The sequence below is a fragment of the Eublepharis macularius genome, chromosome 5 (genome assembly GCF_028583425.1).
Source record: "Eublepharis macularius isolate TG4126 chromosome 5, MPM_Emac_v1.0, whole genome shotgun sequence".
Taxonomy (NCBI): domain Eukaryota; kingdom Metazoa; phylum Chordata; class Lepidosauria; order Squamata; family Eublepharidae; genus Eublepharis; species Eublepharis macularius.
Window position 1 is genome coordinate 113948275 of NC_072794.1, and position 17245 is coordinate 113965519.

At 42.8% G+C, this 17245-nt stretch overlaps 1 protein-coding gene across 1 annotated transcript in view; it reads left to right on the forward strand.

Annotated features, from left to right (window-relative positions):
• The window catches only part of CNTN2 (contactin 2), a 43220-nt gene extending 37074 nt beyond the window's left edge, over positions 1 to 6146 (forward strand). Inside the window, exons 19-22 of the mRNA XM_054980217.1 lie at positions 124 to 310; positions 1805 to 1917; positions 3362 to 3530; positions 5977 to 6146. Coding sequence (XP_054836192.1) covers positions 124 to 310; positions 1805 to 1917; positions 3362 to 3530; positions 5977 to 6086 — 579 coding nt within the window. The 3' untranslated portion in view covers positions 6087 to 6146. The remainder of the gene's footprint in view (positions 1 to 123; positions 311 to 1804; positions 1918 to 3361; positions 3531 to 5976) is intronic.
• Positions 6147 to 17245: the final 11099 nt, after the last annotated feature.

Consider the following 17245-nt stretch of genomic DNA (forward strand, 5'->3'; position numbering starts at 1 on the left):
AGAGAAAAAATCCTCTCTTGTAGAACATCCAAGATGGCCATTCCAGAAGAAATGGTTTAATGTTAACTAATGAAATATTGCAGTCCCTGAGGAACTCAAGTGCCTTTGTTTTCTTGGCTTCAGATCCGGTACTGGAAACATGGCGACAAAGAGGAGGCTGCTGACAGAGTGAGGACAGCGGGCCTTGACAAGTCAGCACATGTAACAGACCTCAACCCCGACACAAAGTACCATGTGGCAGTCAGAGCTTACAACAGGGCAGGGACTGGGCCAGCCAGTGCCCCCACCAGTTTTATCACAACAAAGCCACGTGAGTGACTATTGGATTTGTAGCATATACACAAGCACGTTTTATATATTTCAGCTGCACAAGTCATATGTTTCTGTTGCTATATAATAAAATCTGCTTATCTAGCTACCTAGGCATCTCTGTTTGGCATCCATTGTTGCGTATCTCACCCATCTGTTAGAATGTGAGTCCTCTCTCCTGCCTTGCTGGTTTGGCATAATGACATCCTGAGGTGATGAATAGCATGCTGCTTTCAGCTTCTCTCTGGCATACTTGCATCATGGTCAGAGCTTGGTTGAAGAAAACTAACAGGGGAATTGGGTGAGCTGAGAAGCCATCTTTTTCAGGACTCAGTGAATCGCCTGGCAACTCAAGAGCCAGTCAGGTCTGAGCTGTTAATTAGCATTTCAGTTGTGAGAAAATCTAAGGAGTGAACATAGATTCCAACTTGTGACATCAAGACAAAACATATACTTCTACATGTTTTGACCCCTCCCCCCCTCGGGGTGCAGCTGCCTGCTTTTTGCTGCTTGCTTAGGACTTCAAAGCAGAATGTTGTCAGGTACCAAGCAAACCACAATACACAGCTGTTGTGTTGAGCTTGGTGGGTCACAGATTGTTCAGTCCTGCTGTAAAGGCTTCCTTAAATATCTACTGCTCATAGAAGGAGAAGCAGAAAACAGTAGGATGGATATTAAAAAATTCTGACCATCTTCCAAATAAGCAAGGAAGAGAAAATTTCACATATCTACAATGTTCTTATGGGTAGTAATGGATAGAATACAAAGTCCTAGATTTTAAGGGGCACACGTTTCAAAAACTTTATCCTTTGACATAGTTTTGCCAGACTTCACATCAAGAGAAAGAAAGCTGAACTTCAATGAATATGAACCTGCAAAAAGATTCTGAATATTCCAGCGATTAAGGAATATGTTTCCCAAATTTGGAGAAATAGTTTTATTAACAATTTTTACATGTAAGAGCCCATACATTGTGGTGTATGCATGTTTGGCTAAGGGCTATCAAGGGAAGGATCTCCATTGAGCCATGGGGGAGGATGGATTGAGTCCTTTTTTTTAAAAAAAACACAAAGATTGAAATATATTATTGCTACATATTTATCTTTGCCTAAAGTATTTAGCTGAGATTGCATTCTCCTAGGCTATGCCAGGACTGGCCCAAGAGATTTTGATGCCCCCAGCAATTTCTCAGTGTGTGTGTGTGTGAGTGAGCGGGAGGGAGGGAGGGAGGGAGGGAGGGAGGGAGGGAGGGGTCCTTATCCATCCAGATTGTGCTCTGTAGTAATGCACTTAACGCCTAACAATTTTCTCCTCATTAATGGTACTTAAAGTCCATGCTCACAGACAGCTGCCTCACTCTGCCTGATTCATTGATTCTTTAGTTAAGTGGCAGTTGAAAGGAAGGGTTAGAATGTGTCAGCCAAACATCGGCTGGAGATCTCTTGCTAGCTTTCTGTTGTCTCAGTAAATATTTTTACTGGTATGTATCTTCTAGCATCAAGAAGAGCACCTAGCAACATTTCTTGGAAATTTACCAGCTCCAGTGTAAGCATAAAATGGGATCCTGTGATTGCAGCAGCAAATGAATCTGCTGTTACTGGGTACAAGGTAACTTAGATGTTTCTTTTCACTCAGGGATTTGAAGTGCAACATAATGGCCTTGAATATCTTCTCAATTATTTCTTAAAACAGGGCAAGATTATTAATTAACTGAGACTCAAGCAGATTACCCAGTGTAAGTCAATACAGTCAGCAGGATGAGGCATCCAATAAGCAATGTAATAGGATTAGAATTGAAGGCATCTGAAACAAATTAAATATTAACATGACATGTTAAACAATGTAAAAATTACATAGTAGGATAACACTTACAGCAAACAATAGTCTGTACTATACACCACAGTATGGACCAGTCCCTTTTTCTTCAAGAAAACATCTTTCTGAACCATTTAGTTATAGTCTAGCTCTATTACCTGTGTAAAAATGCCCTCTTGAATAATTCAGTTTTGCATAGTTTGCAGAATGCCAGGAGAGTAGGAGCCTTCCTGACCTCTTCAGGCAGGCCACTCCATAAGGTGGGGGCCATAACGAACGAAACGTGTACAGGCAGTGGGCACCTGCAGAAGGGGCCTGATCAGATGAGCAAAGCTGTCTCAACAAGATGCCTGGTCCACTATATCAAAGGCAGCAAATAAATCCAGTAGGAGCAACAAAGAAGCATGGACTTGGTCTAGTCTACAGTCAGAAAGAGGTGGTCAGTTACAACCAACAGGGTTATCACTGTCCCATAGACCAGCTTGAAGCCAGCCAGATGAGTTGGCCCACTACTGCTGTCTCAAAAACTTTGCCTAGAAATAACAAATGAGAAACTGGATGATAATTGGCTACATCATATTTTTTCTAGGGATGGTTTTTTAAGTAGCGGACAGATAACTGCCTCTTTGAGTGACTATGGGAAGGTGCTCCTGAGTTATTGATTGCTGATGTGCTCCTCACATGATTTTAGCAGCCAGTAGTAGCTTTCACAGATCCCAGGATCCTGTCAACATCCATCATGGAAACTAGATCAAAATGGAACATAAACAGACCAAACAATGTATTGGACATACGGTCTCTGAAAAATAACTCGCAGTGGATGACTGTCAAATCAGGCTGTATGGACTGTGGGTCTGCATCTATTGGAATTTTACATTTTCTTAGGCTGTGTTGTCAGCTTAGACTCAGGCTGCAATCCTTTGCAGAGTTATAATACATTCGATTTATATACCGCCCTTCAGGACAACTTAATGCCCACTCAGAGCGGTTTACAAAGTATGTCGTTATTATCCCTCTCCAGATTAGAGTCCCGCGCTCTTAACCACTACACCAAACTGGCTCTCTTATGTGGGTTCCTTGTATATATGCATAAAATGACACTGAGAATCTCTCAGAGATGTTGAGAAATAGGTTACAGGTTGTGGTCACAGGTTTGTAAATATATATATGTGGGGGGGCGGGATCCTGACAGTTAAGAACTTAAAAATGTAAGTGTCAAATGATGCTTCTGCCATAGATGCTGTACAAGCAGGACTCTCACTCCACCCCTAAACTGTATATAGCCAGCAATAATCGGATTGAAGTTCCCTTTCCAGAAGACACCATTCATGCCACAGTGCAAATTAGGACAACTGGGCCAGGTGGAGATGGAGACCCAGCACTGGTGCACATCCTCAGAAACAGTGGTATGTCTCCTCTTTTCTTCCTTCAAGTATTCTCAACCATATAACAGAGGACAATCTCAGAATGACAAACTCTCTGGTGTGTGTGTGGGGGCGGAGCTTCTCACTGTCTTACTTTGCTCTCTTTTGTTATGCTTCATTTGGAAAAGAACAAAGGCTGTGGTACCAAATCCTTTTTCTTCTTGCTCAGTTGAAAGGGAAATAACAGTTTGAGTTCCCCTCCTAAAGTGGAAACTTAGATAGTCCTGCCTGATCACCAACTCAGCTCTTCAACAGACCGCACTCAGTTGTTTCTCAAGTACAGTTGGTCAGGCCCTACATGGAGTATTATGTGCAGTTCTGAAGACCTCACTTCAAAAAGGATGTGGACAAATTGGAAGAGGTGCAGAGGAGAGCAGCCAGGATGATCAGGGACTTGGAGACCAAGCCCTAGGAGGAAAAACTGAGGGACCTGGGAATGTTCAGTTTGGGGAAGAGGAGGCTGAGGGAAGACATGATTGCTCTAAGTATTTAAAAGGCTGTAACTTAGAGGAGGAAAGGGAGCTGCTCCTCTTGGCAACAGAGGATAGGACAAAAAACAATGGGTTTAAACTACAGAACGAAGGTACAGGCTGGATGTTAGGAAAATCTTCTTCATGTTAAGAATGGCTGCTTCCACACACGTTGGATAATCCACTTTCAATACTCTTTAGTGGACATTTGAAACTGATTTTCCATGTGTGGAACAAAAAATCCACTTCCAAAGGATTGCTAAAGTGCATTGAAAGTGCATTATTCAACGTGTGTGGAAATGACCAATATTTCAGCTGTGGAATTGGCTGCCTAGGGATGTGGTGGGTTCCCTCTCACTGGCAGTCTTCAAGGAGTGGCTGGATGAATATTTGTTGGGGATGCTTTAGGCAGGGTGTTAGACTGAATGGTCTGTGAGACCCCTTCCAACTCTATGATTCTAAGTACATCTTGCTTTGGCAAGTGATCACCTGTTTGGGAGACAAGAGTGCTGGAATCCATTCTGAAGAATTCTGTGATATGTATCAACATCTATGGCTGACTCATTGCTTGGCAACATGGATTTAGTCAGGATGTAGTGAGCAACGATCTTAATGTGTTGAGGATGCAGCAAGATAGTGTGTAAGGGAAGAGAGGAGGTCATGGTTCAAGGTGAGAGCAGGAATTGTAAAAGAAGGCTTCAGACTCACTGCCCGTTCAGTTTGAACAATTAAGCAATGCTGAGAATCTAGCAAAAGTACACTGAAGCAAGGCTGCTTACCAGCTGCAGCTTGTTAATGAAAGCTTTGCCTGAAACTAGGACAGAAAGCAAAGTGTTTGTACTAGAACAGAACACAGAGAGAAGCAAGCTCTGTGTCAAAACTGGGAAACATTGTAAAACGGACAGCTTCATTACAATAGCAGCAACAGAGTAAACCATTACCTTAGTGGTTGGTTGACAGAAACCTAATTGTAAGTGGAAATAGACCTCTGAATCTTGAATACTTTTCTCCATATTTCTGTAAGAAGCCTATCTGGCCCATGTGTCCCTTATATTAATAAAGGCTGGCCCATCTTTATCTTTTCTGGCTTAACATGAGCTCTTTTGTAAAAAGGAGATCTGCAGCTGGAGGCAGACAAAGTTAAGCTGGGAATCAAGGGCACATTTGAGAACTCCTTAATACAGAGATCCCCAGATTTGTTCTGATGTTTGGTTTTTCAGGAATGTTGGGACAAGGTAGTAGGCACAACTACAAAAGGTTTGTTGTGAGAGTAGGGTCAAACACAAAATGGCTATTTACACTCTCCTTGTAGTAGATGGACATTTGTGGGAAAATTTATGTACCTTTGCAAGCTGTCCAGGTACACAAGCATTTACAGGATACCTCCATTTCGAAAATACCATCTTGGGCTGGCATCATTCATCACCTCACCATCAAATCCAGGTGGTGATGTAGATGCATCACAGATGCTTATCCTGGCCTCATCAGTCAATCCCCTTCTGTTCTGTATTGGTGTGATTTCCCAAAACTATGCCAGGTGCAATTCACTTGGAAACTAGTCACATAGAGCATTACTATACCCTGAATTGTTTGTGGTGCCAGTTTTTATATTGCTTTTATATGGTTTTAGAGATGTGTATGGTTTTTTAATGTATAATATATGTTATTAGCCACCCTGAGTCTGTTCGCAGGGAGGGCAGGGGAAAATGTAATAAAATAAAAATAGTCACAGCAGTGTTAGAGTCCAAAGTCCTTCCACTGCTGATGCACAGATGATTGCTGCTATACCAAAGCTGCTATACCTGCTGTCAATATGGCATGTTAAGTGTTATGCAAAGGTAGGTGCACAGCAGATACATCCAAAGTTTCTTAACTTTCCTTAAATCCTGTCTGGTTTGTGGAAAACCAATGTTTTCTTTTCATTTCTGCAACTAAATTAAGCTATTTTTTTCTTGCAGGTACAAATATGATGGTAGAAAACTCTGCTGACTATCCAGTCGCACATACTGTGGTTGCCCTGACTCACTCTCTAGTAATGTTTGCCCTGATTGGTTACTTGGAGCTTTGATGCCAGTCACTATAATGTAGGGCTACTGGATAAGATTCCTCCTAATCTAGTAGGAGCAGTTGACCATCAGGACTTCAAATTTCTTCCGCAGCTGAGCAGCAGGGAGTGATTAGAAGAAAAGGACTGAAGAGGAAAACTTTTCTTTTCTTTTTTTTTTAGAAAATAGAACATTTCATACAAGACATCAGTCTTTAACCAATCAAAGATTTTTTTACTGAAGGGGAAAAAAGGGTGAATTCTGGAAACTGGATGTCTCTCAGTAGATTTTTCTGCCTTACAAAGCCATGTACAAAAAAAAAATCAGACTCCTAAAACCTGACCGTTTTGAAAAAGCAAGTAAATACAGAACCTTGTAGGGAAAGGGTTTCCGAGTGATGAGCATGCTCTAACATTCCCAGTTGCAGCCAGAACTGAACCAAGGACTATGCTCAAAGGCAACGGGACCATTTTTGAGTGGAAGTGTTAGCCTGATCGCCTCTTTTCAGGGCAACCAACCGAAGAGGATAAAACCACAGGAAGCAGAGAGCCAGCTCTCTCCTCAAACTTCATAAGAAGAAAACAGAACTTTGTGAATGTGTTGTTAGAAGCGAGAAAATGGATGGATCATCATTGATGCTGAGAACATTACTGTTGTTTCCTAATTTGGAATTCACCCATATCATTTAGCATTTCTTGCATTTTATTTTGATTCCTTTCCTTCTTTTTCACATTTTCCTAGAGTTCTTGAAATAAAGATGTTGCCCACAAGAGGCACCAAAAAAAGTTTTGCATCAAGAAGTTCAGGATTAGGCCTGCAAGGATATTTGAATTTGTTGGACAAAGACCACCAGTGCAGAAGTCAGTTTCTAACTCCCCTTAAGACATAGTATCTATCCAAAAGTTTCATCGACAAGACTTGGACTTAACAGCTAGATTTATCCATTAAGTTGACATGCCATTTCATCAACAGGGAATGCACAAGGAAGTTCTCCAGGTTTTTTTGGGGGGGGGGGGCTCTCCTCTCCTGTCTAATGGTCATTATTATGGCCAGTATACATTATTATGTGCCAGTATACTGTCCCTCTGGAAATCAAAAGACCATAACATAGATAAAATAGATAATTACAAAAGATAAAAACTAGCTAAAAATTATACAATAAACTATGTACAGATAAAAGGGTAGGTAATACATATGAAAGTGTTAAAATACCTAAAAGAGAAGCTTGGAACCTCATCCATTAGCAAATGTAAGAGCATTTACGCGATCTTTTCGGGTTATGTAGCAAGCGTCACAGAATTTGGCTACCTTAGCAGTAATAGCCTGAGATTCATCAGATAACAAGTACGTGATACAGTTTGATTCTGACTGGCTTGGCCATGCCTTTATTAGGGGTGAAATATATTTGGCACAAGCAAAACTGATACCAGAGGCACCTAAAAAACATGTGCTCTATGGTTTCAACTTCCCCTGCGTCACACTGGCACATCCTCTGCGCCAAAGGGACTCTCTTATAGCAGCCCTCTAGCACTGCAGAGGGAAGTGCTGAGCACCTAGCTAGTGTAAAAGCTCTCCTGAGCTTATGGTCCTCAATATGTGTTAAATACGCTGGGGGAGCCAGGCGGAATCTAGTTTGCTCAGGAGCTACAAAGGCCGGGTATCTGGCCAGTTCAATCTGTCTCTCTGTATTGAATAGTCTTTGTTTCAGGACAGACTTGGCCTGGTCCCAGTTCACAGCCAGAATAGCTTGAGGAGGAAAACCAAGAAGGTATAGTTTATTGTGGACTGCCCTCAGCCATTTGGATTGAAAACTGTCCAGTAGAATCAAGTGAATTAGACCATGAGAGTTGAAATTGATACTTAGCCAATATCTAAGTGAGGCGAGTATAATTCTGGCTTCGATGATTAGTGAGCCAGTTTCCAGACGAATCAGAGTATTTGGGAGTTGGACCCCCTTTGGAACATGGAGGGTGGCTGCCCTCCTCCCCTGTCACCACAAGCCCCCCCTCCACCTTTGTACCACACCACCATTTTGCCCTTTCCTTGATGGTGTTATGCTGTGTGTGCAGCCGGAACCACTTTGGTTGCCAAATAGAAAAGAGTCCAGTAGCACCTTTAAGACTAACCAACTTTATTGTAGCATAAGCTTTCGAGAACTACAGTTCTCTTTGTCAGATCCATCTGACTAAGTAAAGTTGGTTAGCTACTGGACTCTTTTCTATTTTGCTACTACAGACTAACATGGCTAACTCCTCTGGATCTATTGACTTTGGTTACCAAGTTCCTTCTTCATTCTTCGTCTGTATACCCTTCCTGGGCAGCACATGCAGCTGGGAGCATGGGTGGTAGAACATATACCCATATCAAGGGTATATGGGCAGGAAGCATGGACCCTGCTACTAGAGTTGCCAACTCTGGGTTGTGAAATTCCTGGAGATTTGGGGTTAGAACCTGGGAAGGGTGGGTTTTGGAGAGAAGAGGGACCTGAGTGCTGTATAATGCCAGAGTACAACCTCCAAAGTATCCATTTTCTTCAGGGAAATTGATCTTGGTAGTGTGTAAATGAGGTGTATTCTATGAGATTGCTAGGCCCCACCTGGAGGTTGGCAACCCTACCTGCTAAAAGTCCTGGGACTCGGCAATTGCTCCAACTCAGAGTATGCGATTCGAAACCTGGCAGTCCTCACAATGTGCACAGTTTGTGACTTGATCATTCTCTGAACTGATAGGTAGAACAACTGAATACTTGATCTTGGCTATAAGATCTCATATTGTTCTTCAAGACTTAAGGCTTGTTATGGATGTGCTTAGCAGGTTAATTTTTTTCAGAGCCTTTTCCATCTTCAGGGTTATAGAATAATGAAGATGAAGACATAAAGCTTGTGTTCCCAATGCTTTTAAAAATGAACTACTAAGATTAATCTTGGGATCATCATGATATGTATCTCTGATTCACCCTCATTTTCTTATGCTGTAAGGAAACCGAGCAAACTCTTGCTGATCTTAGAGATTTTGTCACCATAAATAAATAATCAGAATTCACTGTACTAGTTACATGGCATCATCACCAACCTTACACACATGGGAGGTTTGAGGATGATATTTTTCCATATACAAAGGTAACTACATAGAAATACAAACTCAGAAAACCCTATACTCTGAACACTGAACTATCTAACCCATTAAACTTTGCTCACTTCTAATTGTAATTCTGATACAGCACATGGGAAAAATGGAAATTTTAAAAAATGGAATGGATTTGATAGAAATGTGTCTGGTTTGATGGTTTGTCTGTCTACATTGCATTTTTATCTTGTGAGGAGCTTAGAGCTGCACATTTGGCTCTCCCCTCTTCCATCCATGTCTGGGTAGGGAAAGTGTACATCTCTAAGCACACAGGAGTGGCCATGTGCCAAGGAGCCATGACTGGCCAATATGCCACCTGCCAGGCCTGGTTAGAGATGAACATTTCCCCTTCACAGTTTTCATTGCTGCAATTGTGTTACTTGCATAAAGCACGAATTACCCCATCATTATTTTTGAGAATGTTTGCCTTTCTGAATATTACCCTTTTGCTCTTTATTGTGGATTGTTATTATATTTCTGTCTGACCGAAGTTCTTCTGCACAAATGTAAGTTTATAGCTATATTTTTGTATATTTTATGTTAATAGTTATTCTATTTTGTTGAAAATGTGGTATATTTTTGTTTTGTGGCCAATTGATTAATGTTACTATTTTTTAAACATTTTCTTCACCTCTTCCTTCAAGCATCTTAGAAGCATTTTAGACTTAAACCAACCCTGTCACTGAGAGAGACTTGTCCAAGGCCACCCACAGAGGTTCAGATAGAGAAGGGGTAAGAATCTAGGCTTCTCAGATCCAAACCCAGTACACTGGTTATCTGAGAAGTTTATATAAGCCTTGCCTTAGGTATTACCTTTCTGAGCTACTACCACTATTCCCCAAAATGTGGTATGTGTGATAGTCTTGCACTAGGTTCTTCTTTTTCTACAGTCTGATCTACTCTGGCCATCTGACAATAGTAGATACAGTCTGGTCTACTCTGGCAATCTAACAATGCCAATAGTTTGTATTCTGCTCAAAATAATCATTGGAGAACAAGTCTTGGCAGTCCCCCATGGCATGGACTGTTGTTTTTGTTAAGGAAGGCTGTGAAAAGACCTTTCATTGTCTGGCGTTTGGGAGGAGCAGAGCAAAATTCTGTATCCAGTATGAACACACACACCCTACCCCCTTAGACAAGAAAATTTTGCCTAGCAATTTGGCTGCTTCTGTTTCTTCCGTTCCTTCCAAGGGAACCCTGGCTGTTTCCTCTTCCACCTGAGATGGGGGTCTGCCAACCTAGACTGTCTTTTCCATCACTTCTTTCTCAAGGATGGGGGAAATAAGTGCAAAGATAATATCAACCAGCTAAAACTGCTAGAAGCATTGTCTTCAGATGCCAGTGCAGCGAAGTGGCAAAGAGATTGCAGTGTTAACCAACCGTTCCCTGGTTCTGCTTTTGCCACGTTCTCACTCAAGTGGCTTCAAGAAAGCCACAATCTCTCCGCCTTGGTTTACTATCAGTAATACAGAGAGTGTGTTACTGACTTCCCTTCCAGGGTTGTTTAAGATTACTGAAAGGATAATGCATGTGAAGCATTTTGAAGATTTAAACATATTCAGCTGCATTGGATATGTCGCTTGTTTTTGCACCTACCCCACACTGACCTGAAAGGAGGTTTTGACAGTAGAATGAATTAATGAACACAGCATGAAAGGGGAGCTATCCCAACAGGAAAAATTGTGAAGGAAGAACACAGCCATGTTGTAGTCCATGATAGTTGTTTCATGCCATTATCTAAAAGCATGCTAAAAGTAGGCATTTGTGCAGCAGCAGTGTGTAAATGTGTTTTGGTGAACTATATTTTAGACTGCTATATATAGTGACTGATTATGGTCATTACTCTAGGGAAATGGAAAGATACATATTAAGTTGAATTCTAGCATCCAAACCAATCTTGACTTCTGACACTGAGTGCGGTGTTGAATCTTTTGCTGGTGTCAATGGCTGTGCTGTTAAAATAATCCATTGCAGTTCGTAGAATGCGCAGATGGGATGGAACTGGGCATGACAAAACCAGAGTCATTAGACAAGTGTTAACATTTCTTTGTGAAGAAAGTCAATAAATCTTCCACATCTTTCTTTTGCTGAACTATATCCCATGAACAAACTTCTCATGTGACACATTGAATGGAAATGATCTCCCACTTCACTAGTTGACTGTTTCCATGAGCGTCACTTTAGTTTTCAGACTGACAGTCTAATATAATTAAAACTAAACAGTATTTTAAAACACGAACTGCTACTCCATTGTGATATATTATTATATTCTTGTTATTATTTGTATGTGAATGTGTGATATTTATATGTACAATTTTGTTTTATTTTTTAGAATGTGTGTTATTTCTCATTCATTAAAGTGTATTCCTTATGTTACATTTACATTCATAATCCCACCCTATCATTTATAAATAAAACTATAGTACACATTCGGCTTTTATACTGCATCGGCATTTTAAGACATTTCATGGCATTTAAAAATGTTCGTCTCAATCTAGTGAATATTTTTCACATGTTCTACTGCCTAAGCAAAAAGCTGCAATGTAGAGTCGGAATTCTGTATTCAGCATCCCCTCCTCCAAACACTGATTGATCGTCACTGGCACTGAGATAGGGCTGTTCAAATTTTCAGTCAGGGACCTGCTTGTCCCTGGATATATTTCATTCCAGTGTGCTTGCAATTTCCCAAAGCCAGGAATTTAGGAGTTGAATATGAGCATACGTATGTGCTATATCCACCTACTGGTTGCAATTCTAAGTCCATTTAACTCCTAAATAAGTTTAACATTGTCATAAGTCCTATTACAAAAGACCATTGCAGTGTCTTCTCTTTTGTAACTATACCCGGCATTTTTGTAAACACCAACATTTGAAAAAGCATTATTTGAGTCATTTTGATATCTGTTCCTCCTCCTTACCATACTAACATTGACCAAGACATCAACATTGTCTAACATAATTTTAAGTATCATTTATTTATAACCACTTTTTTAGCAGATATCTATTTTACTCCTTTCCTTTAAAATAATTTTTGTATTGTAAGTTGTGAGGTTTTCTCCATCAGATTCAGCATCAAGGGTCAAGCAAAGTTAGGAATGTCACGGACGTGTGTTGTAGCAGATATGAAAAGCTGTTTTATTCAAAAGCATCTTTTCCCATGTTTTAGGAAGCAGTTCAGTGATCATTATAAAATTAAGGGGTTGTAGCAGCTTAAGTGGTCATTAAATTGTCTCCTAGGAGTATGTTTCAATGCCCTCAATGAGTACTTTCTCTGTACAGTTGTGAGATAGTTTTGAAGGGTGTCAGATGTGCACATAGAACAATGTCTATAAATTTGAGGCTGAATGTCACTCCATAGCCTGCAGTGAGGCCTACCATAGCCACACCACTATGACAAATTGATTAGAGGCTTTTGATCCTTCCTTTGCCTAAAGAAAATTTGAGGCCTTGTATTAAGTATACCCTTGGACTTGAAAACATACCACCAAATATAACAATCCTGCTTTGCTACTTCTACTCGGACTGTATTGTACAGGAAATAGAGGCAATTTCTTCTCAATAATTTTGTTGTACACTATTTTTCTAAAGAAAACAAACAAAAATAGCAAGCATTGTAATCATACTATGATTAAAGTTATTTATTGGATACAGTAGCACGCAGTTTTTAAATAAAGATCTTCAAAGACTGTAGCAAGCTTCTCAGGTGTGACTTATTTCCACACAGCTGGTATAAGTTGAAGAAGACACAGTTAAAAGGATGGCAGTGCAGTCGGAAACTTAAAAATGCTTTTGTCCCAACTGGTCAATGCAAGGTGCAATGGAGACCTGTTATAAATGTTAAGCACAAGCAAAGCAGCAGCCAATCTGGCATGCCAGGGAGGCTGGTTACCCACACTTTGACAGGTGCATTGACACTAACCCCTTTTATTCAGATGTACTGAAAATCTGAAGCAGCTCTCTATAAACCATTGCCAAGTTAATCTTCCCTTCATAAACTGACTATATAATGGCTGTTCTAGCCTGTTTTACACGCACAGTTACATTTCTGGGGTTAGTTACTTAATTTGGGAATCAAGATTTGTGGGATGAGCTCTGCTGTGGGCATTGTCTTTAGATGGGAGTTCATCTGGGGTTTCATGGTGCTCGACCCTTACTGCCCCTTCTTGGTGTTTTGGCACTTGTTTTCTGACAGCAGGAGCTGCTAGCAAACTGTAGAACAGTATATAAACATGACAGAGATAATTTCCCTGAAAACAACCACTGCTTAATTCATGGTAAATCTGTCAGGACAAGCTATTACAGCTTTTCTGGGGCCAAAATGCTCTTTTTACACCAAGGATCTGATTGCCCAGCCTTTTTGAGCCTGTGGGCTCCTTTGGAACTCTGACACAGGGTAATGGGTGTTAAGTATTGCAAGTTGGAATGGAGGCTCCTGAGGCCTACAAGGCTATTGGTGTTTGTGCAGGGGATGGCCAATCACAACTGTGCTTTATCGCCCAATCACTGGGCTGCAAGTAGTTACTTTTGTAAATAGTCCATGCAAATGAAGGATTCTAGCTGCTTACTTTGTATTGGTTGTTGTGTAGGGTGGGTGTGGTTTCTGTGATTATAAATTGAGTCCTGCTGAGCCTAGCAGGCTGTTCAGGCTGTTCTGGTTTCAATAAAGATACCTGTATGGTGGAGAGCTGTTCCTGCCGCTATATAATATTGGCGACGAGGATGGGATGCGGGTAAGCAGCCCTGCGACACTAAGAGCTAAATCACCTCCATTGCAGAAGTGCTGTTGCTTCTGCTGACCTTGAGCTTATACACAGCCACCACCGCAACGAACTAACCATGAACTATGACAACCAAGGGCTCCTTCGAACCGTTTAATTTAACCTCCAAGGACTGGGAGTCATACATCGTGAGGTTTGAGTTCTACCTTGAAGTGAACAAGGTTACCAATGCAGGCCTCCAGAGAGCAACCTTTTTCAGCGTATGTGGGCGTACCACTTTTGACATAGCCCGGGCTTTCATGGCGCCAGCACAGCTTCAAGCAATGGAATTCAACATCATTAAGGATCAGCTCCAAGATCACTTCTCGCCACAACTGTCGGAGATTGCCAGCCAACACGCCTTCAACAAGCGGGACCAAGCCCAGGGCAAGTTGGTGACCATTTTCGTCGCAGCTCTCCGACAAGCAGCATGTCAGTGCAACTTCACGGACCTCAAGACTGCGCTCTGGGATCGGCTGATATGTGGTCTGCGGGATGAGAAGCTACAACGTTGGCTGTTTGCCAAGAAGACTCTCACTTTTTAAAAGGCTGTAGAGGAGGCCCTCACAGCAGAAGCTGCTGACCAATTGACCAGAGAAGTGCGCTAATCATGGAGTCCTACACTACCAAAAAAGGTGGAACAGGTCCAGCATGAGAGTTTCAAGAGCGATTCGGGGGACGATGATGAGCTTCACTGGACTCTAATAGTACACCCCAAGCGAACCAAACCGCAACCCACTAATGGGTTGCCATGTGTCAGCTGTGGAGGAAGCCATGACTGGAAGTCCTGCAAATTCCACGACACCGAATGCCAGGCTTGCCGAAAGAGGGGTCACATCACAAGTGCATGCAGGGCAACAAAGAGCAGAGGCTCCCTGCCACGGACATCGAGCTGACAGTGGCTGGAACAGAAGGGCTCTTTCTGACCCGAAGAATGACTCGAATCATCGAATGCTGGAGGGGCGAGAGGCCCCTATTGCTTACTTTTCCAGGACCTTGTCCTTGGCAGAATGGAACTATGCCCAAATCGACAAAGAGGCACTGGCCCTAGTCACTGGCATAAAAAACTTCCATGAAAACTTCTATGGGTGGCACGTCGAGATCGCTATGGATCACAAGCCGCTACTAGGCCTTTTTGCCCCAGACCAACAGACCCCGCAGGTCATGTCTCCAAGAATGCTGCGTTGGTTGGTTTTCCTGTCCGCTTATGACTATGAACTTTTATACTGTTTGGGCAAAGCTTTGGGTCATGCCGAAGCCCTCGGTCATCTGCCACTGCAGGGTCCAACAGCTAACCCATCTCTTGCTCATGCGGTCATGCAGCTGGAAGACCTGCCCCAACCACCTATCCAGGCATCAGACATCGCAGCCCACTCTGCTAAGGACCCCACACTCTCCGGGTCCTCAACTGGGTGTGGAGGTTGGCCTGCAGGTCAGCTGGACACTGAATTCCAGCCATTTAGCTCCCGCCAGCACAAGTTATCTGTCCATAAGGGATGCCTGCTCTGGGGGAACAAAATTGTTGTTCCGCCCAGACTGCGTCAGCTGGTGCTGGAGGCACTGCATGTGGGACACTTAGGGATCGTTAAGATGAAGGCTCTGGCCCGCAGCTACGTGTGGTGGCCAAGGATGGACCAAGCTGTGGAAGGATCGGTACAGACCTGTTGGCCCTGTCGGGAGTCTCGCCCCAAAATGCCACGGGCCCCTGTGCACCCATGGGAGACAACGCGTTCACCATGGTTGCAGCTCCACACTGACTTTGCTGGACCTTTTCGGGGGCAAGTTTTCTTTATCGTAGTGGACTCATTCTCAAAGGGGCTGGAAGTGGTCCTTGTGTCGGCCATATCTGCTGTAGTCATTCATGTTTTGAGGCATCTGTTCACAACCCATGGCCTGCCAGACACCATTGTATCGGACAACAGTGCACAATTCACCTCCCAGGAATTCCAGAGATTCCTCAAGAACAATGCCATCAGACACCACATCAGCACCATTCCACCTGTCAACTAATGGACAGGGGGAAAGAATGGTGAGGGCCACTAAAGATTCACTTTGCAGGTTACACCAGGGAGATTGGAGCCAGCATTTGGTGTTTGGCATTTACTGTGGCAGCACATTACCCCGTATTCCACTATGGGACGGAGCCCAGCAGAGCTGTTGATGGGGCAACGGCTAACGATTGGCTCCACCCAGACTTAACAATGGACGCCCGGCAGGAGCCAGCGGGGCCACCCAGGGGGTTCCAGCAGGGCAACTTAGTCTACGCCAGGAGCTATGAAAAAGGCCTGATCTGAGTTCCAGCATCAGTGCTCAGGGCAACGGGGCCAATCTCCTATGAGATGGCTGTTGCCACCGGAAGACTACTTCGGAGGCACATCGATTAGTTATAGCAGCGCTGGCCTCAGAGGGTGCAAGTACAGGACAGAGACCTTTCACCATGCGCTGCTGACACAAGGACTGAATCAGCAGTGGTGACTGAGCAGAGTGACGATAACCCAGCGGCACCGAGCAGTCCAGCAACCCCATCTAGTCCAAGGAACGTCTCATCTCGTCCGAGCAGAGCAGAGCCCATCATTAAGGGCAAGGCACCCATCGGGGAACCATTTTGTGCTGGCAGAGCCAACCACAAAATGTCAGGGAGTGAGATTATGTATAACTCTTAACAGTAAAATATCAGCATTTCAAGCGGAAGCTCTGCTTAACAAAATGCCTTTTAAAATTAACATTGTTTATATATATTTTCTTGCTTACACATAGCTTACCTTCAGTCTCACAATGAAGATCCTTGTGTTGTGGTGGCAGCTGCTGCTGAAGCATTGTTTTTTTTTAAAGATCTTCTCATATCAATCAGATACCCAATGTCTAATTTATTTTTATTGTATTTATTTTACTTTTCATTTACACCCTGCCTTTCTCCTGAATGGGGACCCAAAGCAACTTCCCCACTTCTCCATTTTTTCCTCACAACAAACCCTATGAGGTAGGTTAGGCTGAGACTGGCCCATGATCACCCTGCAAGGTTCCATGGCAGAGCACGGGATCAAACGTGAGTCGCTTAGATCCTAGTCTGTCATTCAAGCCACTACACTGCCCTGGTTCTCTCAGAAGCCCTGTTGGGCAAAAGCCCCACCTGCCCCTGCCCACTTTTTAAAAAACACTTGACAGGTACCATGGGACCCACAGTCACCACATTGGGGATCCCTGCTTTACATGATAAGCGTGGACTAAAACCGGAAATCATGTAGAAAAACCAGCTTCACTGGATGGCACACTGCGGTTGTGAGGCCTCCGAAGGCCAG